Source organism: Ambystoma mexicanum, chromosome 10 (genome assembly GCF_040938575.1).
Source record: "Ambystoma mexicanum isolate Mex_15411 chromosome 10, UKY_AmexF1_1, whole genome shotgun sequence".
NCBI classification, from domain to species: Eukaryota; Metazoa; Chordata; class Amphibia; order Caudata; family Ambystomatidae; genus Ambystoma; species Ambystoma mexicanum.
In genome coordinates this window covers 1,300,097,081-1,300,123,517 of record NC_090932.1, presented here as the reverse complement: position 1 = coordinate 1,300,123,517, position 26,437 = coordinate 1,300,097,081, and the positions used below count along the sequence as shown (strand labels likewise).

Sequence of the window (26,437 nt, the reverse complement as noted above, 5' to 3'; positions counted from 1 at the left end):
CAATGTATAATGTGTTTACCAAACCATTGTTTGATGACTCTCTGGGTGTCACCTAAACTAACTATGCAGATGACACCCAGATCCTCGTACCTCTGACAGGTGACTACGACAAAGATCTGGCACTTGTTAACAATCCATCTCATCATTCCCGCCTGAATGGCCTCACACATGGTCTCTGTCTGAATGATGAGAAGACCAGAGTTACTGCTCTTAGGTATGCCAGCCAATCTGAAGAAACTTGGAAACCACTACCTCTCCTTTAACATCGACGGCAATGACATCAAGGTAGCCAAGGAGGTAAAAACCTTAGTTTTCTAACCAGACTCTGCCTTGAGCTTACGTAAACAAGTCGGTGCTACAGCATCGGCGACAGCCTACACTTGCAAGCTGATCCACGCCTGTAAATCTTTTCTCTCTACAGAAAGCTGCATTACGTTGGCTAGAGCCCTAATACTCTAGGTGCCAATACATAAATTGTCAATAAACTTCAAATACTTCAGAATAGCGTCTCCTGAAGGCAACATATTTCAGTGACCAGACGGAATAATAACTGGCTCTCCATCAAGGACAAATTTCAACTTAAAACAGTCTCCCTAACTTACAAATGCCTTAACAACTCAGCCCTGCAATACCCAACAGAAAATGTCATCAGAAATAACTCAGCACGACCTACGAGGACCTCTAATTCCTTCTGCCTTAGAGTCCCCAGGTTCAAACTGAAAAAAGCAGGCAGTAGCAGCTTTCCCATCATGGCTGCTCAACTTTGGAACTCCTTACCTACTACCTTAAGAGCAGACCAATCGTTTTACAATTTTAGAAAAAATACCAAACATTGGCTCGGCTCCAAAGACGTACCGCAAGCTTAGCTGCCCTAATCTAGAACCTTGTAAACGGCACCTGTGCTGCATCTGTATTTATATAAATAACTTTTGTATATACTTTGCCGATATACTGAGTCATTACCTGGGACAGGCCTCATATGCAACCTTGTGTCTATTGTAACCTGAAATGTATGTAATGTACCTAAGAATCTGAAAATTCCTGTAATGCGCCCAGATACCTTCAGGTTTGGAGCACTGTATAAACAAATAAACAGTGTTGTGTTTTTCTAAAATGTATTTATATGATCTGTGTTGGTACTTATTTCCCCCAAGATTTATCTGGGCCTACTTGTATTTAAATAAACCATTTATCTTTTACAATGCATAGTGTTTCAGTGTTTCTTTGTTAATGTTGAAGTACATTTGTACCGCGCACTATCACCACCGGAGTGGTCCCCTGGCGCTCTGGAGGCTCTGAAAGAGGAGGGGAGGTTGAGTTAGTGGGAGGAAGCAGGAAAAGTGCAAGAGAGCAGTGATGTGCTGTTGGCGGCCTCAGCCCGGTGGGTCCGTTGGCTGGGCCTGGGGTGTTTGCGGACGGTAGTCGTGTACTGTTGTGCGAGTCTGTGTGTTTTTGTTTTGTTGTTGCAATGTAGTGAAGTTTTTGCGGTTTGTTGTGCTGTAGGTTTTGGTTGTTTGGTTTGGAGTTTGAGGGGTGTATGCAGAAGAGGAAATTGTTAGAGTTGGCTAGTTTGCGTCTCTATCCTGAATTGAGGCGCTCTGCTTGCGTAGTCTCCCCTGATCTGGGTCCGACTGGCGTACAAGGTTCCTTACTTCTATGGTCCCCACCTCTAACATGTTCTCTCATAGCTCCCCTTATCCTCCCTTCATACTCCTGTGGCCAGTGCACCTGCCAATGCCAACATCTCAGGTAGTGTGGCGATTGCCAATATCTTGACAATTCCACAACACTGTGGTAGCTGGCAGTAACTAAGGGGCGGGGGGAAGTATTGGTGGAATTGTCTGGGGTGGTTGACTGTCTCCGTGCGTGTCACCTGTGTTCTAGTCTATCCGGTGTCACCCGTCCAGGTGCCGTGGGAGCTTCCCTGTCTATTAGGGGTTGTCTGTGTCCTTTCCAGTTTAGTCATACTTTTTCCTGTTTTGGTTTTCAGATTTAGTCTGTGGTGTTGAAGAGCCAAGTTTTTAGTGATTTCCTGAATTTTAGGTGATCTTCAGTGTTTATTTCTGTTGGGATGTTGTTCCAGGTTTTTGCGGCTAAGTGGGAGACTACGCAAGCAAGAAAACACTCCAAGTGTTTTCTTAAGGTATGGTTTGAGTTCCAGGCATATTTCGTTGCTTGATCGAAGGGGTCTCGTTGGTTTGTAGACTATTTTCTTTTGTAGGAATTCTGCTCCTTGTCCACTGATTGCCATATGCGTTATGCACATTGTTTTGAAGGTGATGCAATGTTTTACTGGGAGCCAGTGTAGTGTTTTTAGGTCTGGAGTGATGTGGTCTCTTCTGGATAGTTTGAGGAGTAGTCTTGCTGCTGCATTTTGGATCCGTTGCAGTTTCTTCAGGAGGTATTCTGGTATTCCGAGGTAGAGGCGGTTTGCATAGTCGTTTTTTGAAGATTCTGATGACCGGAGTCTGATAGATGTTGAAATATAGCAGAGATAGTGAGGATCCTTGTGGCACTCCAGTCGTTGACTTGTGGAGTGGATTTGAAAGGTTTGATCCATACGGTTTCTGTTCTGTCTGCTAGGAATAATTTGGTCCAGCGTAGTGCTGTCTGTTATGCCTATGTCTTCTAGTCTTTTGATCAGGGTGTCGTGGCTAACTGTGTCAAAGGCTGCGGAGAGGTCGAGCAGAATAAGGGCTGAGGTAGTGTTTGAGTCTGCGTTAGTTTTGAGGTCGTCCCAGATGGATAGTAGTGCTGTTTCCGTTCCTCTCGCTGGTCTGAAACCGATTTGAGCTTGGTCCAGCAGGTGGTATTTTTTTACGTCTTCTTGGGTTAGTTTATATACGTAGGTTTCCAGAAGTTTTGCTGAGTAGGGGATGTTAGAGATCGGCCTGTAGTTGGGAAGGTCCTCTACGTCACCACTTGTGTTTTTCAGGAGTGGCTTGATGTATGCTGATTTGAAGATCCTCAGTACAGTCCCTGTTGCTAGTGATAGATTTAGAAGGTTTCTGTAGTGTTCTGCTGGCGATCCTTGCGCGAGGATTGATTTGTAGATGTCTGGGGGACAGGGGTCCATGGGTGATCCCGCTTTCTTGCTTTGTTTTAGCAGCATTGCGAATGCCTCTGCTGATATTTCAGGAAGGCTTTGGAGTTTGTGCTGTGGTTCCGAGTTAGGTTTGTTTGGTTGCATGTTGTGGTTGGTTGGTCCCTTTTGTATGGTCTGTCGGATGTCATTGATTTTTTTTTTTTGTTGTTTTTTTTTTAAGTGGTCTGCCAGGTCGTTGCATAGTTTTTCTGATGGGGTTGGGGTGTTATCGTAGCCCGGTGGATTTCTCATTTCTTCAATGATGCTAAACATTTCTTTTTGTGTGTTGGTGGCATTGTTGATTCTGTCATCGTAATGTCTTCTCTTTGCCTTTTGAATTTCCTTCTTGTATGTGCAGATTTGTTTTTGGTAGTGTTTTTTCCCCTGGGTTGTATTCTTTCCTCCATTCCAATTCCATCTTTTTGTTCTCCTTTTTCATGGTGTTTAATAGTGGGGTGAACCATTTTGCCATTGCTCTTTTTTTTATGGGGTGAATGTTTTTTTCTGGGGCGATCTTGTCTATTGTATCTGCGATCCATTTGTGTAGTATCTCTGCTTTCCCGTCTAGGTCAGCTAGCTCTAGTTCTGTAGTTGAGGGTTTCGTTAATTTCAGTTGTTCAAATAGGTTGCTTTCTTTAACGTTTTTCCAGTTTCTTTTGGTGGTGGTTGTGAGTTTCTGATGTTGGATGTAGGCTTGGGTAGGCAGAGTGATCACAAGTGGGATAATGAGATGGTTGCTCCACAGTATTTGTATTGGAGGTGCCGTGGTGATGAGTTTTTCTTTGGCGAAAATTGCGTCTAGGGTGTGTCCTGCCGAGTGAGTTGCTCCTTTGAACAACTCAGTACCATGAAACTACGGCAACTAGTCAGTGAGTTTTTGGAGTTGGCGTGGCTGTCTTCAAACCAGATGTTGAAGTCCCCCAGGATGATTGGGTGTTCGTGGTTGATGGCTAAGTTGGTGATGGCTTCTATGAAGTTATCGACGAATGTTGCATCATATGTCGGCGGTCTGTATACCAGGATGAATGTGATGTTGGTTTTTGGGCTCGCTGTTAGGTGTATTACTATGGTTTCGCAGTTGAGGATGTTGAGCGATTCTTCAGTTTTTATTTTCAGGTGTTCTTTGAATGCTATAGCGATGCCGCCTCCTTTTTTGTTTTTTCAGTTTTTTTGTAGGCATTTGAAGTCGGTCGGAAGGCAGCTTTGTAGTGTGATTTTGTAGTTGTCATCCAGCCATGATTCTGTGATGAACAGGATGTCAATGCCGTTTTCGTCGAGTAGGTCGAAGGTCTCTGTTGAGTGTTTTGACACGGATCTTGCGTTTATTAGATTGCAGTGAAGTTTGGAGGTGTTTGGTTTGGGCTTTGTTGAGGTCATCTTCTGCTCGGTGTTGAGATTTCCTTCCTGGTCGATCACTTGTTGGGCTGTGGGATTCAGGGTGTCGGCGTCTTCAAAGAGTTCTTCTATCTTCTGTCTTGGGTTTTTTGTGTTTTCATCGGTTTCGTCTTCTGGGAATTGTGGTTGTTGATTGGAAGTGCCTCTTGCTTTGGTGATGTAGGGGGTTATTGCGTCGGTCGTCTGTTTGTTGTTTGTGTTGTGCATCCTTCTTCTACTTGCTTGTGTTAGGTTGTTTGATGTTGCTGCTTCTAAAGTTCGGTTGGATTGTTGTGGTGGCCAGTTGTCAGCGAGGTATGGAGTTAGGTAGAGGGATTTGTCTCTTCTCTCAGTGTTTGTTCGGTTTGTGTTCCTGTCTGTGGGGGTCCATTCTATAGTTGTTGTTCTTATTTGTTGTTCTGGAGTGTTTGTTCTTTCTTCTCTTCGTCTTTTCCTTGGCTTGGAATGGGTTGTTTGCGCGGCATTGTAAGATTGAGAGTTGTTTAGTCTTTGTTTGACGTCTAGTTGGTCCTGCTTTGGTCTGGTTGTCTTGTTGTGTACTGGCGGGTGAGGGGGTGCCCGCTGCTAGTTTGGGCTCTGTCTGTAGGTGGTATTCCGGATAAAGTTGGTGACTCGTTCAGTCGCTGTCCTAGGTGGGAAAGAGGGGGTGGTAACGGTTTTTTAGTTGGGTGTTATCGGTGGCTCTCTTTACTGTCCGTCTCCCTGTGCGCGGTTCACTATGGTGAGCAGGCTATGTGGGTTTGGGAGGGTATCTGCTGTCGAAGAGTGACTTTTGCCTTGTGTGATGCGAGAGGCCCTAGTCAGAGTGACCCTCCACTGTAATTCACTGGTGGCTTCTGTCTCACTTGAGAGTTAGCTAAATTTGCGAGTGAGCTAGATTTGAGAGTGAGCTAAATTTTAGACACCTGTATAGTGGGAGAGAGGCCTATCAATGTGATCTAAATAATACAAATGCAGTTTGGGCCCAGAGGCCCTGCTAAGTTTGACACACCTGTATAGTGAGAGAGAGGCCTATCAATGCAATTTGGAGATCAGACAATGCAACTTGGGCACAGAGGCCCCGCTAAGTTCGAGACACCTGTATGGTGGGAGAGAGGCCTATCAATGAAGTTCGGAGATCCCACTATGCAATTTGGGCAGAGGGGCCCTGCTAAGCTTGAGACATCTGTACAGTGCGAGAGAGGCCCATCAATGCAGTCTGGAGATCACACAATGCAACTTGGACACAGAGGCCCTGCTATCAATGCAGTTGGAGATCACACAATGCATTTTGGGCACAGAGGTCCAGCTAAGTTTGATACACCTGTATAGTGTGAGAGAGGCCTATCAATGCAGTTGGAGATCACACAATGCATTTTGGGCACAGAGGTCCAGCTAAGTTTGAGACACCTGTATAGTGGGAGAGAGGCCTATCAATGCAGTTTGGGGTAAGGGGGGGGGTGATCACATTGATAAATATTTGTTTTGCCAAGTGGCCAGGTATCTAGGGTAGATCTGTAGCTCACCCCAAACCAAGTCATCCTACCTTACTGGTCCTTGTAGTTTCTGGTTGACGGCTGGCCACTTGCTTCCCCTGCCGACACTTCCTGGAGCCGCCTCTGTTGGAGCCGCACTTGGCCTTGTGCTGCACAGGCAGAGGGCCGCCCTGGCAAGACCAGTGATGAAGGGCTCAAGGCCCAATCAGAGCGGGAATGGTCGGGCCTGGCCGCGGGTGTTTCTTTCCTTGTTGGGTGCCTGGGGCCAAGGGGCTGTGGGGGCCTTACCTGTGCTTGCAGGCGAGGTGTGGGCGAGTGGCTCACGTAGGTCTCTGGAACTAGAGAAACACACAGAGCTAGGCTCCAATCAGGGCTCGGGGCGGGGATGGGAGGCGGGAGGGCTGGGATGCAGGAAGGGGAGCTGGGAGGGAGGTGGCGACCATTTGTATTGCAATTTCTTTGTACTCATTCCACAGCCCTCTCTCCCTCCTAAGATAAGCCTGGCTGCTCGGTCTACGCTACCATGAACTCTGGTGGTACAGCCTTATACTAAGAGTGGAGTCTTGTACTGTCTCTGTTCACTGTTTTTACTAAGCCCTTATTTGGACTTCAGAAAAACTGTCCTAACAGGTAAATAACTTACCTGGGTAAATACCTTTACTTTAAAGAACTTTCAAAGCACCACCACAGCCCACTGCATCATTTCTGAAATACCTTCACTGAAGAAACCGTAGTTTGGAACTTGTGACGTTTGGGCACAAGGGCCCATACAACTTTGGGCTGGACTGCATGAGATAGAATAAGCACAGCCCAGTTCCCTCTAACTTTTCTTCCTGCATCTGATTGCTTACCTGTAGGGCCCTGGTACACAATTCATATGCAATTCTATTTCTAAGGGTGAAAATGTTATATGGTTTTTTAATTTGCATTTCTTTCCTGTGTTTTTTATATGCTTGGTGTGTTCTTGAAAGCCTGATAAATAGTATTTTTATTTGTGATGGTTTACTGAGAGGAAGTCTTGACTGCTCATCCACCTAACTTGATTTGGTTTTGTGTAACTACCGTCTTCCCTGTTTACCACAAATAAGGTTGCCTCCTAAAATCCCGTAACCCTCATGGGCCGATTTTAGAAATCCATTTAAACATTTGCCCTCCAGTGTCCCCCTGGTCCGTGGTAGATTCCTTGAAGGTAAGCCTTTTCTGTATTTCCCATCAGCATCTATTGGGGGCCTAATTTTCTTCTACTACTTCTGAGGTCCATGGGCCATCTTCCTTGCGGTCTCCTCTGGCCTTCCGCCGCGATGATCGTCACAGCATTCACATCTGTGCGGTAGATCAGACTTGCTTCCATTAAAGTAGATGGCCCTTTAACTTTTGTCATTCATTCCAATGGAACTGTGAACCTATACTGGAACTCTCCTAAAATTGACTCTACAGTACCTACCCGCTTCTTTCCCTGATCCACTAGGGGTTCAGTTAACTTCAAAGCAATGTCATACACTGCTTTTCTAGTTTGCTGAATTTACACCAAACACTGACTGAATCTGGTAACAATGTGTATATTTTTCCATGACATGTTTGTGGAAGGTAACTTTTGTTAAACATTTTTTATTGATTCTTGGAAGCCTTTAGCTGTGGTTTATAGCAGTTTCACTTTTGTATATTTGGATAAGTTTTATTATGTGACTTTGCAGTAATACTTCTATGATACCCGAGGAGTCCAAATGATTGTGGATTAATGTTATAGACCGTAGGGATTTCTTTTCATTTTTTCCTGATGGTTAAATTGTGCATTTCCCTCTTTAATCCCATAGCCTCCATATGTGTCGGCTGCCGACTATCTGGTCTACAGCCTTCCATGTATATTAAGGTTAGGGTGTGTCTGTACTTAATTGTGTAGGCAACTAGGGTACTTACCTGCCTGGTTCTATGGTTTCCTGGTTCTCCCCACTCGCCTGTTTTATATTGAGTGCTGACCTCCGGTGGAGGGTTTTGGGAGATTTCATTTTTATGCTTCATGCCCTCTCCTAGTGAGACCCCTAGCACTTTTTGCTGAACTTCTGGACCTTTTTCTTTACTGCTGAATGAGTGGAGCCTTTTTCACTCTGTGGACTGTCTTTTGGAACTCGAGTTTTTGTATTCTAGCTGTACTATGGAGTCTGTCTACTCCATAGCCCTTAAAGGCATCTGTATTTTACTAGTACAGCACACAGCTCCTTATGGGCAGCGTTGCTGGGGACCCTAAGGGTCCTTCTTTATCTCTCCCAAAATGCTATAGTCCGAGAGATTAGCACACACCACCACATGCAGAGTGTCATAGGGATACCTACTATTCCCCCTTATCTCCCTTATCTCTGCTCCTGTGACTTTTTAGTTACACAGACAATCTCCTAGTTATGGCTGATGGCAGTGGACATGCTCTATCAACTATTGTGTGATTTTTGTACCACAGGCTATATCCATACCCTCGGTAGTGCACAATAGGGGCACCCAAATACCAACTACCAACTTTGGGCCTCCCTTCTTTTTTTGCCATTACTAGCGTGGTTTGTTAGCCCTTCTACCCTTCTGGGAGGGGGAGGTCAGTGTGTTTTGCTTTTGGTGGGAACCCTCGGGTGTCCCTGCCTAGGCTCCAAAGTGTTTGTGCAGGCAGGAAGTGGGGGATGAGTTTTCCATCCCCCTGTCCTGTCTGCCAGAGTACCAGAGTGCCAGAGTACCTGAATGGGACAGCCAAACACCCCTTTCTGTAAAATGCTGAGAAAGATTGCAAAGGAGTGTGTGCTTTAACTGTATAAAAGGTGAGGCTTCTGAAGTGAAAAGCAAGTCGACCACTGGAAGTTGAAGTAAGTGAAGAATACGACCAGAAACTCCTGCAGACCCTTTGCAACACTGTGAAGTTGGCTACTGCTGCCATGATCCTGTTTTCTGTGCGAATGAGGAGCTCCAAAGAGGACTACTTCCATTTTGGCTGGTGGGAACAACCAGTCTCAAGACAAACTTTGAATTGAGCCATTTCCCGAGGTCCAATGAGTCTCCAGAGCTGCGAATCCCCGATGCCAGGAGACCCGCTGCCCATTTCGAGTGCATCGTTGTAGAATGGCTGAATCCGTCTAAATCTTTGCTGAGCCCTCAAGGACACTCTAGAGATCCAATCCAACTAACCCAGACCCCCTCATCAGAGCGTGGGACTGCAGGAAGCGAAGAAGATTGTTCTTTGTTAGGTGCCAAACCGCAGAGTAAAACAAGAAGTTGTTGAAAGTCGTGCCCCAGGTCCTCCCTCGGGGCTGCTGCTGAGTCATCCCATCCAGTGTTTCCTTCAGTCATCAGACCAAGAAATCTGGAGGTCTGGTCCAGAGCTACAACATCGTGGAGCATCCAGCACAAACATTTTCTTCTAAAAGGTACTGTGGAGGAGGTGGGGGGGGGGGGAGTATTGCTTACCTGATTCCAAATAGTTGCTCCAGAGCGTTGGAGTACACCCTCTTAACTCTGACTCAAGCCGCTGCTTGTGTCCCTTTTTAGAGTCCTTTCTCAGGGTCTCCATCATTGATTAAGCCTTCCTGTATCTACTTCCCTAGAGACTAGAAAGTATCCGCAGGAACCTTTGATTTCTTCTGCTTTGCAAGACGTTAAACCCAATACGAACTACCTTTTAGGTAGGGTTGCGTTTTTGACTTTCAAGTACTTGCTGTGCTGCAAAACTGCATCTAGAACCCAAAGCTCTACAAGAATAACACTAATCAACTGCTTCCCTCCCCAAAACTCACTGTTAAATGTGTATGCTGAATAAACACAATTACTGTATTATTTGGTGGGTGTGCGGTATTACCGATATAACTGTAAAACTCCTGTAGCAATTGTATTCGTTCAGCAACTACCAACTATGAAGTGCCTATTTGAAAGTATTGAAAGGTTTACCTATGTGTGATTGTTTAATGTTTTAAGTATTTAATAGCGACTTGTGTGTAGATATGATGAATGTATATTTTAATATACACTTAAGTGTTACTTTGATGTAATTTATTTACTGGGTTCAGTGTGCTTACCTACAGCTCGCATCTTCCTCTTAAGATCAGCCTGACTGCTCTGCCACTCTAGCAAGGTCCTTAGTTAGTACAGGCTGATACTAAGAGTTGGCGGTATACAAACCTCTGGGATAGCTTACTAAAGTCTTGCTATCAGTAGGATCTCGCCTAACAGAGTGCCCACATAAAGACCTTTGGGGTGGGAGAGCCCTTGGGAGATTCCTGTTTTTTTAGTACGCTGGTATCTTTTTAATATTGTGTAATAATCCCCAAAGTAGTTATTTCAACTGATAGTGTTATGTGTTACTGTATTAAATAATTTATTGTTCAGTATATCTTTTTGGTGTATTTTCTAGATGTCTGTGGACTACTTGCACCTTTGTGTCAACCTACTACGCCTACCTTAGAGATGAGCCTTGTCGCTCTGACCATGTTAGACACTAAGAGGTTTTGCGTCCCTTTCTTGTTAGCTGTTTTTGCCTTTCCTCTAAGGTTAGTGGTTGTATCCTGCACATAGGGTGACACACAAAAACTGTCTTAACAGTTGGTCACTCTAAACCACTCTTGGTCTTATCACTGCGCGTAGGATGATCTGCTCTTGATCCCCCTCCGTGTGTTAATCTTGTTTGACATGTGAACTCTGGAACTTACTGGTACAGGAGGTGTATTCTATAGTTGGCCTAATACGCTTAAATGAAACCCCTTCTAGTTCAGGATGTTCTGCGAAGAGGCTCTGAGGCCTGGGTTAATTTTTATGTAGAATTTGGCAATGAGCCACAGGACTTTTAAGACCAGAGGTTGGTCTTGCTAACCACTAAGGCTGGCTCACTGTTTTGGTTGTTTGGAGCTTGTTTACTTTATTGTTCCTCATGAAAATATTCTATTGCTTTACAGAGTCCAGTTACGGTCAAGGTCCAGGTCCCCAACATGCAGGACAAGACTGAATGGAAACTAAGTGGTCAGGGTCTGCTGTTTTCTCTTCCACTCACAGACCAGGTATGTAATTCCATCCTGTGTGCTAGCAATTAATTGTTAATCTCGTTTCTTGCACACTTAGCAGAATGGCAGGCAAGATCCTGATCTCTCCATGGCTATGGATATTTTTGTTCAGAGTTGAGCATATTCAATTAAAGTTAATGATGGAAATTATAGTTTTTAAATTTAGCTTGTGCAGTGACTTGGAACATTTTGCATTTAAAAATGTCTGTTGCATAATGTTTGGAACAAAATCCACCACTTGGCTTTTATTTAGATGTTTCTGCAGCTTGGCCTGAAGTTTAGCAATCTTCACATTGATTGCTCTGAAGTTCCAATTCAATGCCAACGCTTGGGTTTCACCCAGACTTTCCTCACTCCTTTATCGTAATGATATGCTTTATGTATGATGTTCCTTGACTGACTGGTCTAAAGTTATCACTACGGAGTTTGAGGATCCCATCTGCTACCATTGGTGTGGCATCTAAATTGTTCCCCCAATACCATTTTCTTCTGCCACTTTCCATTCATGGGGGAAGGATTTATGGTCTACTGCTGTGGGGGTGGAGGGTGTATAGAAATTGTTCCTTTCTACTTTAGAGCACTTAGTTGTTCCATACTGCCCTCGTGTGTTATGTTCCCTTTTGCCTGGGGTTTATTCTCATGGGCCTGGAGTTCAGTTTTCTTCTGCCCAAGTGTTGTCAATCACATGGTGCTCCCTTCTGCCTGGGGACCGGATTTGTTTTAGTCCCATTGGAAAAGGGTTTGTGAGTTACTTCCCTTCTGCCCAGGGGACGGGGATTGTTGCCTTCTGCTCAGTTATTCTGGGGACGCCTTCACCAATTGTGTGAGGTTTCCCACTAACCTAGTTTCTTAAGTTAATTTGTGTTTTCTATGTAGGTGTCTGTTATTAAAGTCAAGATACATGAAGCAACGGGAATGCCTGCTGGAAAACAGAAGCTTCAGTATGAGGTAAGCAGCTGGAGCTTGTTTTAGAATGGAATTGCTATTTCATTAAATTCCCTACTTCCTTTGACTGCTTCGGGGCTATGCCATGAAGGTAAGTGTGCAGCTTCAGTTAATGCATACTACTTTTTTTGTTGGGAAATATTTTTTTTTGGTAACATTATTCTATTACAAACTTTATTACATTACGTATCCGTTACTACATTAGTATAAAAAGTCCAAGTTCCTTACTTTATCAAATAAAATACAGCCTCAATCCCATCTTACCGCAAATAATTGTCCATTGAGGGCATAGAGGACAGCAAAAAGCATCACAGCCCGGTAGTCCGGTAGCACCATAGCACAGTATCATTCAGTCTGTCTGGCGTTATGTTTCAAACAATTGCACATCCTGTTTTAGGACTTCATCCAAAAAGTCGACTGCCGCACATGTTCACATATGATTTTCTCCCTACAGGATTTGCTGCCACCATTCATGCATCTCAAGGGTCACTGGTGCAATTTTTCCCAAGTAGAAGCATCTTGCAAAATTTTATTTCAGACACTTTGTTATTAGGTGACCTACTGATTCCACCTCTTTTTTTGCAAAGTCTGCATTGATTATCTTTGACCTTCTTTGAATGTCTCCTAAGTAGTATTTTTTGTTGTTGTGTAGAAGTTCAATATGAGGCGAAGAAATTGGTCCCGATGATATCGGCTTGGCAACCTTGCTAGATTTTTCATAGGCCGTTTTATTGCACGAGCTTCACCCATTACATTTAATGAGGAGCTGAGAGACTACCTTTTGTTGATGGTCTCTGTTAGGCAAGATTTGGAACAGTACCCTTTGGGTGCACAACAACCTTGACCTCCTGGCAATAGGAGCCCAACCTTTGGTACAAGTCTGAAATACACAGGTTGGTAGTGTGGCTAAGCAGCCAGGCTTATCTCAAGAGGGGTCAATGTGAGCAGCGGGTGGTTACACAGAGATTCACAGTGACAATGATCCAAATAAACACTCACACTCAAGGTTTCTTAATTAAACAATTATTAATTTAGCAGTCAGTTTGATTAAACCTTCTTCAGATGGGGCAATATAATGGTAACGCACAAATACACTCCAAAATACATACTCTTAGTTTCTCTAAATCAGCAAACACCCATTGGGGATGCACAAATACACTTCCTACACCCTCAGGTGACTTAAATAGCTAGGACACTGTGGACATTAATATATCACTGTTGCATTTAGAGCAATACTTAAGAGCATGTCAAAGAAAAGGGTTATAGAACAAAACAAGAGATCAGTTATTCTGAAGCAGGTAAGTACTTTTGAACCACCAATGCAAAGTAAGTTAACCCCTTTCTGGAAGCAAAGGTAAAACACAATATCAGAGGAAAGAAGAGTTATTCAGTGGGCCAGGCCAGCAATGTCAACTGGGCAAAAGTCTAGATGAGCTGAATCACTTCTTGTGGTGAATAAGTCTTGCACAATGTTTTAGAAGTCTTAGTAGTAAAAGTAGAATCCATGTAGGGCCACAAGCCGGGAGGCGTGTGAGAAGTAGAAGATGCATGCAACTCTACAGAAGCAACCAAGACACGTGTCAACTGAGATCAAGTAAGGCTATAACAAGAAGAGTTAAGTTCTCTTAGACTGTACAGTACCTTTAGTTAGAAGAAATGGTTCTAGCTGGCTTCTGTTCCTGTGTGGCTCTGCAGATCCGTTTGTTCCTGTGCCTCAGTCGTGGGGACAAGAATGAGGACTTTTGGGGACTCCTGCAACACGACAGGAGGGTTGGTGACAGCAAAGGGCAAACTTCAATTCAGTGGCACTTCGACGTTTCAGCTCCTCGCATCTGACAGCAAATAGCAACACTGCGGTTCTCGAATACCACTTCAGACTTTGCTTGCTTTTGGGGTCCAGCACTCTGTTGAGGTGGCTCAGGCTTCGTTAGTCCTGCATCACGGAAGTCCGTAGAATCTTTCTAGCACTCGGGTCTGACTTAAAAGTGATGCACTCCGTTTGGTGTTCCTCTCCCTGGCACTTTGTTTCCAGCAGCAGTGGAAGTACAGCCAGCTCTGAGAGGATATCCAAACGAGTTCACTTTGAAGTTGATTGGTCCCACCAACTCAAGGGGAGAAGTCGTCCTTGCAGGACTTCTCTAGTCGAGGTGAATTCGGAGCTTCAGCACAGCAGCAGGGCTTCACCAGGCAAACCAACGGTCCAGGAGTTGCAGCAGGCGTCCCTTCCAAGTTCTTCTTCGGATTCCTTCGGCCAGTGGTCGACTCTGCCTTCCAAGCCCCCGCCCGCCCCCCCCCCACCCGGGTCTGGCGCGCGCTACAAATAAATAAACAAACAAACAAGGCAAAAAGCCTTGCCTTTTTTATGCAGGTTTCTCCCATTCATTCCAGCCTAGCTGTCATTCACACAGCAGGGTGTCTGTCCTTGCCGGCCAGCCGGCCAATCACCTTTGCGTGCATTCCTGTAACCAAGGGGATTAAGCACAGGGAGTTTCGGGCACCTCCCTCAATTCCTGCCCCTGCCAGACACTCTGGAGCCAGAGGTGGTCTTCACTTGTGAATCCTGCCAAAGACAAAACGAACAAATCTGGTTTGGCACACAGAGTAAATCTCAAGAAGGACCTTTCCATCAAGAAATGGCGAAAAGAGAATACTGGGGCCATTTTGACAAAATGGGCACCCATGGGTGCTTTGCCAAGGCTGCAATTGCAGCCCGCGGTAAAATCACACAATAGTAGTAAAATGTAAACCACTGCCACCAGCCATTAATTGTAGAAAGGGTAACATAAAATTGTTACATGAGAAACTAGACAAAGGGGATACTAAGTAACCCCTCCAGCACTCTATGGTAAGATAGTGTGTGCTGGGTCTAGAAAGTTATAATTTGTAAGCAAAGTCAATTTCACTTCACTGCTCTTATTTAAACCTTTGGGGAATCTGAAAAAGACTTCTCTGTGTCACTGCACTGTCTGACACAATGTAAAGATGATGCCTATGCAGTTTGTCAGACTCCAAAATCGAAAGAGAAACAGTCCAAATCACAGAATAATACATGAGAGAGTGGGTAAAAGATCTCACTCTCTCCAGGTTAAAAATTAAAAGGAATTAGCATATTTCTGAGAATTCTCCCTAACAGTCTCTATCCAGTCATTTTGTATTACTTTCCGTTTAACGGCGCAGGGATTCTCTGAGTCGGTCTAATGAGACATTAAAGTGATGGTCTAGGCATTTTTCATACCATCTCTTTAAAAGGCCCGGAAAAGTCCCGTTTGAGGATTAAGCCCAGTATATGATACGGTTTGGCTTAGGATGACATGGAGGACACTTTCCATAGAAATGACGAAGATTTCCATAATACTGTGAATTGCAGTGACTGCAGCCCCATTTTGTACTGAATTGCTGCAATGGATATACATGTGGGTAAGCATAGGACCTTCCTCCCGAAGTAATCTACCAGAGTGTTCCATATTGTCCAGCTTGGAGTCAGACCTGGTTCACTACCGAAGGTTATTGTTGCTGTTACCTTCTGTGTATAAAACATGAGCGGTTTCATGGTGAATTTGCCATATTTGGCATGTAGAATAGTTGCTTGCGCAGACATTTTAGATCTTTAATTTCAAATCTTGAAACCATTCCTATTCTCTTACAGATGTATTAAACAGGATGCCCAGATATCTAATAACCGTGGTAGTTCCAATTATTTCGTTGCCTGCTCTCCAATGAAACTTCTGTCTTGTTTTCCACACTATACTCCCGAATGACATCATTTTTTATTTGCTTGCATTTAGTTCAAGCTCATTCTTTGTAAGATAGTTGTGAAGAAGATTTATCTGTCTCTGCACTCCCACTTGGGTCCTGTCCAATAACACACGTTCGTTGACGTATGACACAAGAAATTGGCATTCCATTTACTTTAGGGGGAAATATGTTGACGTTATTGAATATGTCAGGTGAATCAGCTAGATATAGCTTGAAGATCAATGAAGCCAGCGGACAGCCCACTTTTACTCCTTTCTCTGTGGTTCTCTCTTCCGTTAGGTCTCCTTCAGCACTTAATCAGATGTGTATTTTTGTGTCCGTGTGGAGAGTAATTATGGCTTGTAAGACGTCCTCTGGGCACTGCCACAACTTAAGTTGTCCCCATAGTATTGATCTATTGACACTGTCAAACGCTTGAAGGTCAATGAATGCTAGAACCAGCGTTTGGTGTAATTGTAATGTTTCAAGCTTATGATGTTCAATAGCATAAGATTTAGATCTGTCCCCCACTCCCTTGGTGAATCCAGTGTGTCTTACATCAATTGTTTTCTTCGTCTGCCCATTTGGATAACTTTTTGTGTAGGAGTGAAGCAAATAACTTTACGATTACATCTGACAAGACAATTAGCCAATAGTTTGGATTTAATCTGTCACCTTTCTTAAAAATGGGGACCATTATTGCCAATTTACAGCATGGCGAAAATGTCCTTGCCTTCGAGATTTGCTGAAACAGGACTTCAATAAACTGTGCCCAGGCCTCCTTGTTTTCCTTTAGCATGATGTTAGTCACCCCATCTGGTCCTGCTGCGCCTGAATTCCTTAATTTTATCGCCTCCACAATTGCATCTTTCTTAAAGTCCCAGATTACTGTAGTGTCTTCCATCTCTTCCTTAATTGGCCTTGCGAAAACCTCTTTGAAATTATTTCTGCATTTATGCTGTTACTTAATGTTGCTTTCTATGACAGTGCCTTCATTTATTATTGCCCAAGTTTCTCTTGAATTCTGATGGTAAATGGAGTTTAACATTTTTCTCTGCTTGCTCTTGGTCCCGTATAGTTTTAAACGAGATATGCCAATTACGATATCTTTGCCTTCGTTTGTTAATATCGTCTTTCCAATTTTTGGCATTTGTCCTTCATCAACCTCCTGATGTCTCTTTGCAAGATCCTCATCTGCACCACTACTTCCTGGCTATACATATGCTTAGGTTTTTGATAACAATGCTTAAATCCTGTATTTATTGATTGGTATATTGCCAGTAGTGGCACATAATTCGGTTCTGGCATGTTTAGGTTAGTTAGTTCCTTTGTTATGTCTTCAGTTCCTCTCAGGTTTAACCGAAGGCATATTATTTTATTTTTTTTCCCCCCCTGGGTTTATTTTGAGGTTGCCACAGTGCCTCTCCACTTTTCCGAGACACTTTGTCTCCCATCTCACGTTGACTGCATCGTGGTCACTACTGGCCATGGCCATTACTCAAAAGTCTTTTGTTTTGTTTTGTAGGTTTTTGGACACCCAGATGTGATTACATCAGGGTGTCCGAAAACCTACAAAACAAGACTTTTGAGTAATATTATGGCTTTGCACTCCTTAGAGTGCCATGTTGGCTTGGCGGGAACATCCAAGTGACTTTCATTTGGGAAAGATTTTCTTTTTGCTGCTTTCCTCCCACATAAGTCTACTTGACTCCCTTTGCTTTGTTTTGACTGCTGACCTGACTTCTTAGAGGCAAGTAAAGCCGCCTTCTTTACTTTCCTTGCTTTGTGCTAATTTTTATGGTGAAAATGATCAGTCCATGAGACTATTCGTACTGGGAGACTCTCCCTTAGGGAATTTCCTGTATTTTTTTAAAGCTGCACACATTACCTTAAAGTGTGGTTAGTATACTTTGTATCTTTGGTTCTTTTTGTAATTTTGTGGTTACAAATAGTGTGCCCAGTATATCCTGGTGATGCCGGATGTTTTCCTACTGTGTTTTAGACTTCTTACTCATACACCTCTGTGTTTATCTTCATAGTGCCTTTAAGAGTACCATATACTCTTAAATGGCCATGCCACAAGATTTTTGCCTGTCATTTGGCCATATTATTCGTTGGCTTTCTTTTTGCTTTCTCGGGTCTAGATTTTAATCCATGGAAAGCCCACCTGTCTGTGTTTCTCTTTCTTGGGTCCCAGACCTTCTTATATAGGCTTCTCGGGTCCCAGACCTGTGTATCGGTTTCTCTTTCTTCGGTCCAAGACCCCTTTGTATTGGCTTCCTGGGTCCGAAAACCTTTCACATTGGCTTCCCAAGTGCCCTTGAGGACCCTGGGCTGCTCCTGTAACTTCTGTATCGTCTCTCACCTCGGTCTTGGGCCTCCTCATGTCTCCCGACGGTTCTTCGGTCTTGTTTCCTGTTTGCGCATTGCCGTATGCAGCTCCCCAGCACTTCCTGGGTGCCTGGCTGCGCATACCTGCTGGACCCTCTTCTCAGCGCTCTTCCATTTCTGGATCCTTAGCCTCTTCTGGTGTTGGGTCCTCTTCCAAGCAGGTAGGGACGCTCTCTCCTTCCGCCACGTTCCGGTCAGTAGCTACAGGTTCAGCTCTTCAGTCTGCGCTGTGGTCGCAATGCCTCCGGGGAGGGACTGACAATATGGTCAGTCCTGCTTCCTTTTTTAACTTCCACGGAACCCAAAAGCTAGACTGCTCGATTAGATTGTGTTGGTGAGATTTTAAATCGTTATGCTTCATCCCCTCTCCTAGTGAGACCACCAGCACTTTTTGATGGACTTCTGGGCCTTTTTCTTTAATCCTGAATGAATGCAACCTTTTTCCACTCATTTTTATGGGCTCTGTCTTTTGGAACTATGATCTTTGTATCTTACCTGTACTGTGGAGCCTATTTTGCTCCATAACTCTATAAGGCATATTTATTTTACTATTGCAGCACACAGCTCCTTATAGGCAGTGTTGCTGGGGACCCTTGGGGTCCTCCTTAGGGATTATTTTATATATCCCACAGTAACTACAGTTGGAATGGATTATGTCCTCCCACGTATTCCTCATTTTAGATATATCCATACCTTCAGCTTGCTGCTTTGGATATTTTTTTTCTTCTCTCCACCAGATGGGGCTCCTCTCGAGGCCGCTGCATCTGTCCTCAGCGGCATCCGTCGAGCACCAACGTCATCCACTGTATAAGAGCCTCAAGCACGCCTGTTGGCTTCAGTTCTGTTTTTCCGTTAGCTTCGCTTCGGATCGTTTCATACCGCGCTTCAGTTTTTTGTGTAAAATAGCAGGCCACATGTGGTGGCTATGCCCGAAAGTGCAGTCCTACTGGGAATCCGTGAAGGATTGGATAGCGGAGGTAACGGAGGACTCTCTTCCTCTCAATCCGCTGACCATGCTGCTGGGCCTCCCTCCGGAGGAGGCGGAACTGTACTGGTACCCAAGGATGGTAGAAACTATGTTGAGAGCTGGCAGAGTGGTCCTGGCCCAGAAATGGAAGAGCCCGAAACGCCTTCCAAAGACGAATGGTTCAAAAAACTCAAGAATATGTTTCTGATGGACAAATTGACTGCCTTGGTGAACAATGACTCTTGTTTGTTTCTCGCAGGCTGGTATGGGGTCCAGCAGACATGGGGATGGGACGTCCATTAGTGTCGGGACGGCACCCCCGGATGGCCGGGGCGCGATCGTCTCTGAACAGGTATACACCCAGTGGCGGGTTCCCACGATCCGGGGCGACATCGGCCTCAAGCCAGCTATAATGCGGGTCACTTGTCGCGTTGCTTCAAAGACAGAGGGTACGAGATGAAAGTCTGGTTACCTTGCAGTTATGTTTGAATTGGACTTGGGGGGGGGGGGGGGGGGGGTGGGGGGGTTCGGGTTTTATGCACTTTTTGTTTCTTTTGTGTTTTTGTCTTTAAAGTTCTAAGTTTAGAAAAAAAAATAGCAATGTTGTCTTCATCGAACCCTTCCACACCGAAGACGTGATTTAAAAAATGTCTGAAATGTGTAAAGTAAATGTCTTTGACCGATCCACACAAGAATTGTCTTTGGTGCCTCGGTTCCAACCACCGAATTGAAGACTGTGATTCGTGCCAGTCGATGACCCATAAGGCCTTAAAAGAACGCAGAGGTAAAGTAGCTATAGGGGAGGGTTCATCGAAGTCTACTTCGAAAGGGAAAGCGAGTCTTCAAAAAATTATCGTAAAAAACATAGGTCGAGGAGTAGATCGAGAAAGTCTTCGTCATCCAAGAAGACAAAGAAAAGACATTGATCTCCCTCTTCTTCCTCGACATCTTCGGAGGAGGTGATAGCATGCCCATCAAAGCATGACTCCCCGAGTAAATGGGCAGCCTTTCGAGTTTCCATGCTAAAGATTTTTGAGAATGCGGCCCAGACCCCCTAAAAAAAGGCTAAAGAAGACCATGCCCCTACTCACGAAAAACGTGACGGAGGAAGGTCCAAAACAAGGAAAGCTGACAAAAAGTCATCAAGGGTGTCATCTATGGACTTGTCCCGATCACCTCGTGAAAAAGACCTTCCGGTGCATAAATCGAAGGTAGAGGAAAACAAAATGGCGTTGAAACATCATACGCCATCGAAGTAAACATTGACGCCATCGAAGACTTCGAAGGTTCTCGAGTCGACAACCCTTTCGAAGGAAGTTACGTCGAGTTCACGATCGATGACTTCAAAAGCTCCTTCGACAATTACAACTCCCTCGACGATTACATGGAGGACACCGAAGGCTGTGGTAACGGCATAGACGCCATTGATGTTTTCGTCGACGCCCAAGCCTTTTAATAAGGGAAAAACCTACATTACCAGAAAAGGTTTTTCAACCTGAGATTAGACATGAGTTTTTTAGGACCATGTCATCTATCTGAGGGAGAATCATCAGAAGACGAAGAAGTCACCTCTGCTGGTGTTAAATTTGGCACAAGATCTGTTCCAGAGGAATTAATTAATCCTCAGTCAAAAATTCAAGATTTACAAGAATGTCTGCAAACAGCAAGTGGTCTGGACACTTCCCCAGAATACGAATTTGATAAGCCAGACCCATCAGAGCAAGCTGATGCGGGTTACAGTAAACTCATGAATAGAGTTACAGAATTTATGGGGTGGGGTAGAAATTCACCAATCTGTCAGGATGATGACATGACTGAAATTCAATTGGGAACACCTCAGCAAGAACCAATTCTCCCATTTCACATTGCCTTGCAAAGAAGGGTTAATTCTGCTTGGGAACACCCTGAAGCCATCCCGGCAGTAAATAAAAAATGTGTGTCTAAATATAGACCCTGCAATTCTGATCCAAAATACCTGAGCAAACACCCAACTCCAGAAAGTCTGGTAGTACAGGCAGCCACTTCCACAAGAAATGCTGCATACCCTTCAATCCCTCCAGATAGGGATGTAAAAAGGTGGATGCATGGTCTAGGAAGATTTTACATCGGGGTGTATGGCTTTGAAGTCTACTAATGTAACCTGTACCTTGGCAAGGTTCATATACCCTGTGGGACTGCATGTCAGCGGCAGCTGAACACATCCCAGAAGGTGAAGAGCATGATGGCTTTCTAGCCATAATAAGGGATGGAAAGGAGGCTTCGGGAGAATGCCTTCAATCAGGTTTGGACACAGCTGACAGTGTCAGCTGGTCCATGGCAACTAGGACGGTGCTACGTAGATTTGCGTGGCTAAGAAAGTCTGGTTTCGCACCGGATGTGCAATCCAGACTTCTTAATATGCCTTTTGATGGCTCGAGGTCGTTTGGCAGCAAGGCGGATGAAAGTTTGGAGAAGCTGCAGACCTCCAAAGCGACGGCTAAATCTCAGTGCCGCTATAAAACCACCTCAGCAACGCCCCTACAGGGGCTCATCTTCCTGGAGGGGTCGTCCTTTTCGTTATTATTCCTCAGTTGGAAAAGTAAGAGAACAGGCCAGTCAAAGAGGCCAAAGAAGATTTCCTCGGGGGCGAGGAAAAGGTGCTAGATCTGCCCCAGCAGTGGCATCTGTCCCTTCAGCCGCCGCCGCAAAACCACTGAGGTTTTGACCCACAAGACCCCAGTGGGAAGCAGGATCTCACAGCATCTAGAAGAATGGCGGGGCATTACTTCAGATGCTTGGGCACTAGGAACAGTATCCCAAGGTTACTGCCTTCCTTTTCTAAAGAAACCTCAGAATCACCCCCCGGGATACAACTCTGCCAAACATCCGGATCCGCTCCTGTTGCAGGAAGTCTTAACCCTGCTACAGAAAGGTGCAATAGAACATGTACTTCTAGCGGATAGGAACAAGGGTTGGTATTCCCCATATTTCCTCATCCCAAAGAAGGACGGAGGACTGAGACCCATCTTGGACTTGAGAAACTTGAACAAGTTCCTAAGGAAGGACAAGTTCAAGATGGTCACACTTTCTGAGATCCTTCAGGCTCTCCAACTCCATCATTGGACCTTCTGGATGCTTACTTTCATGTGCCAATCCATCTCAAGCACAGAAAGTACCTGATGTTCGCGATTGGCAATTCTCTCTATCAGTTTCGAGTTCTGCCATTTGGGCTGACCTCCGCCCCAAGAGTTTTCACCAAGTTGATGGAGGTGGTGGCAGCGAGTCTCAGGAGAGGGGGGATTCACGTCTACCCCTATCTGGACGATTGAATGATCAGGACACGTTCTCCAGAACAAACCCAGGATCATCTGTCCAAGACTTGTCACTTCCTTCATAAACTAGGGTTTTCTCTGAATTTTAAGAAGTCAAACATGATACCATCACAGTTTATTGGAGCAGTCCTGGATACTTGCTCGGGCAAAACCTCGCCTCCTGAATAGAGAGCTTACCACATTCTGCAGATGGTAACAAAATTCCAAAATGCCCAGTATCTACCAGCCTTCGATTTTTCTCAGGTTGCTCAGCCTGATGGCATCCTGCATTTTTCTTATACCAGAAGCCAGTTTGAGAATGAGATCCCTTCAATGGGCTCTCAGAACTCAATGGTCCCAATTCTCAGGGGAAATGTCAGATCTGTTGCAGGTTCCGGCCAAAGTGGTGGGCTTGCAGGCATCATATCCTCAGAGGGGAATCTTTTTGGCAACCATGGCTGGAGATAACAGTAGTAACGGACGCCTCACTCATGGGGTGAGGAGCCCATACCAACGATCTGACAATAAGCGGTCACTGGTCTCCATCGGAGTCCAAACTACACATCAACCTTTTGGAGTTGAGGGCAATCAGACTAGCGCTGAAGACCTTCCTGCCCTCTGTACGGGGAAAGAATGTCCTGATAATGACGGAGAACACAGTGGCCATGTACTACCTCAACAAGAGGAGTGGGGTCACTACCACTGTGCAGAGAAGCGATGCAACTGTTTCTGGGCAATTCAAAAAGGGATCTATCAGCAATTCATCTAGCCGGAGAACAAAACACAGCAGCGGACGCTCTGAGCAGGCAGAGCAGTCTCCCACGAGTGGGAGATACCTCAGGAAGTCATTCAAGAGATCATCGACCTTTGGGGAACTCCTCAAGTAGATCTGTTTGCGACCGGTATCAACCGGAAGTGCGAGCTGTACTGCTCAAGGGAATTTCCCCCGAGGGGAGCTCTAGGGGACGCGTGTTTGGTGGACTGGGAGTTTCCACTCCTCCATGTATTCCTTCCAGTCCCTGTGATCTCTCAAGTAATCAGGAGGTTGAGAAAGTTCAGGAAAACCATGATCCTAATTGCCGCAGATTGGGCCAGGAGAACGTGGTACTGGGACCTTCTGGATATGTCCATCTGCCCTCCAATACGTCTTCCAAGAAGAGAGGATCTTCTCTCGCAAGAGGAAGGTCATGTTCTCCATCCGGAGGTCAACACACTCAGCCTTCAAGCTTGGCTTGTGAGAGGTTGAGATAGAAGACTTGGGATCCTCCCAGATGACGTGATGGAAATTTTGCTTTCGGCCAGGAGGCCAGCAACCAAATCTCTTTACCGGTGTCGTTGGAACAAGTTCAGTAACTGGTGCAGGGAAAAGAATGTGACCCATTTCAATGTAATATCCCCACAATTTTATCTTTCCTATTACATTTAGCTAATCTGGGGCTCCAGGTTGGTACGATAAAGGAATACTTAGCAGCGCTATTCATTTTTAAGCGCTCTTCAGAGGAAGAATCGTACTTCAAGATACCTTTTTAATAATTCAATTCTTGAAAGGTTTCAATAACGTATTTCCACCAATACCTTTTCAGGTTCCAGTGTGGGCATTTGAACTTGGTTCTGATATTCCTCACATGCATTCCATTTGAGCCTTTCCACTCTTGTCCGTTAAGGCTCCTTACTTTTAAAACTATACTTCTTGTAGCATTGACATCAACCCGCAGGGTAAGTGAGTTGCAGGCGCTTTCTAGCGGTCCTCCTCACACTATCTTTTATAAGGATAAAGTAGTTCTTAGTTGAACGATCTTGTTTTGCCAAAAATTGTTTTGGATTTTCATGTCACAGAAAATACTTTTACCTACTTTCTACCTTTCTCCTCATGCAAGCAAGGAAGAGGAGCAGCTACAAAGACTAGACCCCAGAAGAGCTCTTACTTTCTACATTTTAAGAATAGCGAAAGTGTGTCAGTGTAATCACATTTTTGTGGGGTACACTGGCCATAAACTAGGACTTGCGGTAACTAAACAAACATTATCTAGATGGATAATTTTGGCCATAACAGAATGCTATAGATTGACTGGAAAAGAACCACCGGATGGACTGAGAGCTCATTCAACCAGGGGCATGGCAACTTCAACAGCACTAAAAAGGGGTGTCCCTGTACAAGATATTTGTGCAGCAGCCACATGGTCATCCATGCAGGCCTTTATAAAACATTATGCTCTGGACTCGACTTCTTCTCAAGGAAGTCTATTTGCTAAATCTGTACTCCACTCTGGACTCGATTAGAAAAATTCTGTACTCCCACCTCCGAGACAAAACTGCTTTGGGAGTCTATCTAAGATGAGGAATACGTGAGAGGACACAATCCATTCGAAGAACAAGTTACTTACAACTGTAACGTTCTTTCGATTGGATATTCCTCCCAGGTATTCCTCATCGACCCTCCAAACCAACCCCACAGTGCAGTTTACGTGAATTACACTCTACATTCTTTTAAGGCTTGGGTCAAAAGAGGCACGCCATTAATTAATTAAAATCCATGGGCTACAACATACGAAAAAACAGAACTGAAGCCAACGGGCGCGCTCGAGGCTCTTATACAGTGGATGACGTCGGTGCTCGTCGGATGCCGCCGAGGGACATCAATGCCGCGGCCTCAAGAGGCTTGGCCTCTGGTGGAGAGAAATTATTTTTTTTCAGAAGCAGCAAGCTGAAGGTAAGGATATATCTAAAATGAGGAATACGTGGCAGGAACATCCAATCGAAAGAACGTTACAGTTGGTAAGTAACTTGTTCTTCTTAAGGATAGAGAGATACTTTGTATTGTTGGTGTACTTCTCTGTCTAACTGGAATTATTGGAGTGCGCGGTTTGCGTTTCTTTGTAGCCCTAGACCACTCTCATACCCATCCTGAATGAAAGCCTTGCATACCTACCTTTATTGTGCTTAGCTAGACTTCAGGGTCTTTCCTGTTCACCATAATGCATTGGTCTCACAAAATACACCCCAAAGGTTGATTTCGGAAATCCCTCTTAACACTTTTGTTTGTAAATCTTTTCGTTCTTCTAAGCTTGTCTTGAACACAACCTAGTAAAAATTGTGTCAGATTATTGAATGTTAGATTCTCATGTATTTTGCTTTTTTTTCTGAAACTTGGTAGTAGCAGATCTGTACATTCATGGTGTTCCTCTTTCCTGATTTCGTGCCTACATGCCAGAAAAATTACATTTGTAGCGTTTGTAAATTTGTTTGCCAAACCAGTCTCCCCGGCCCCCGAATATGATCCAGTGAGGCACATGCCACTAAATGTTCTTTTCAAAGCAGAGTTTGAAGCCCATGTCAATAAACCTGTGAAGCCCATTAACTAGTGTTTTCTGTTTTTCATCTGTCTTGCAGGATCATTGGGTATTGTGCTTTTTATTTTGGACAAGTGAAGAAATTTAGGCATACATGGACAATATTTTGTGATATTTGGCTTCAGCATTTCCATTGTAATTTGTAGACCATGGGCCTCATTATGAGGTAGGAATTAGCACCATGGCTACCCCCTTACTGCAATCCGGGTCCGGGTTCCCGAAATAGGGATTTACTGGGTCATTCCAACCTTGGAGGACCCGGTAAGTCCCCATTCCGGGAGCCATTCCCCATTCGAGCCCCCATAGGGCTCAATGGGAATGGAGCAAATAACGGTACCGCAATTTGCGGTACCGTTATTAGCTCTGAAGTCCCTTAACGGGTCCCATCCTTAACACCTGGTCAGCCAGGCGTTAAGGAAAAGACCCGCTAAGGGACCTCAGAATAGGGTGGTAAGGGATTACCGGCACCGGTGTCCTTACTGGTGCCGGTAATCCCTTACCACCTACCTCGTAATGAGGCCCACTGTTTTGTTTAATTTTTCAATTGGGCTGTTTTCACCATTTCATTTTGATTGATCTTGGCATTTTTCTTGAAAATAATATCTAAAGGTTCTTTTGTTAGGAACATAGTGTTTGCCAGCAATACTCCACTTAAGCTGGAAGGGTAACTCTGCAAGTTAAGCGCTTGCCTCAGGAATCTGGAAAGCCGGCACTGCACAATTATTAATCCTGGAAGGGCTAACTCTTCAACCTTCTGAGGTAGATGCATTGAATATCATT

The 26,437-nt window shown here is 44.6% G+C and overlaps 1 protein-coding gene across 1 annotated transcript in view; it reads left to right on the top strand.

Moving 5' to 3' along the window:
* The window catches only part of SF3A1 (splicing factor 3a subunit 1), a 429,521-nt gene that overhangs the window by 387,035 nt on the left and 16,049 nt on the right, over positions 1–26,437 (top strand). The window contains exons 14-15 of the mRNA XM_069619306.1: positions 10,875–10,976; positions 11,856–11,927. Of these exons, the coding sequence (XP_069475407.1) occupies positions 10,875–10,976; positions 11,856–11,927 (174 nt within the window). The remainder of the gene's footprint in view (positions 1–10,874; positions 10,977–11,855; positions 11,928–26,437) is intronic.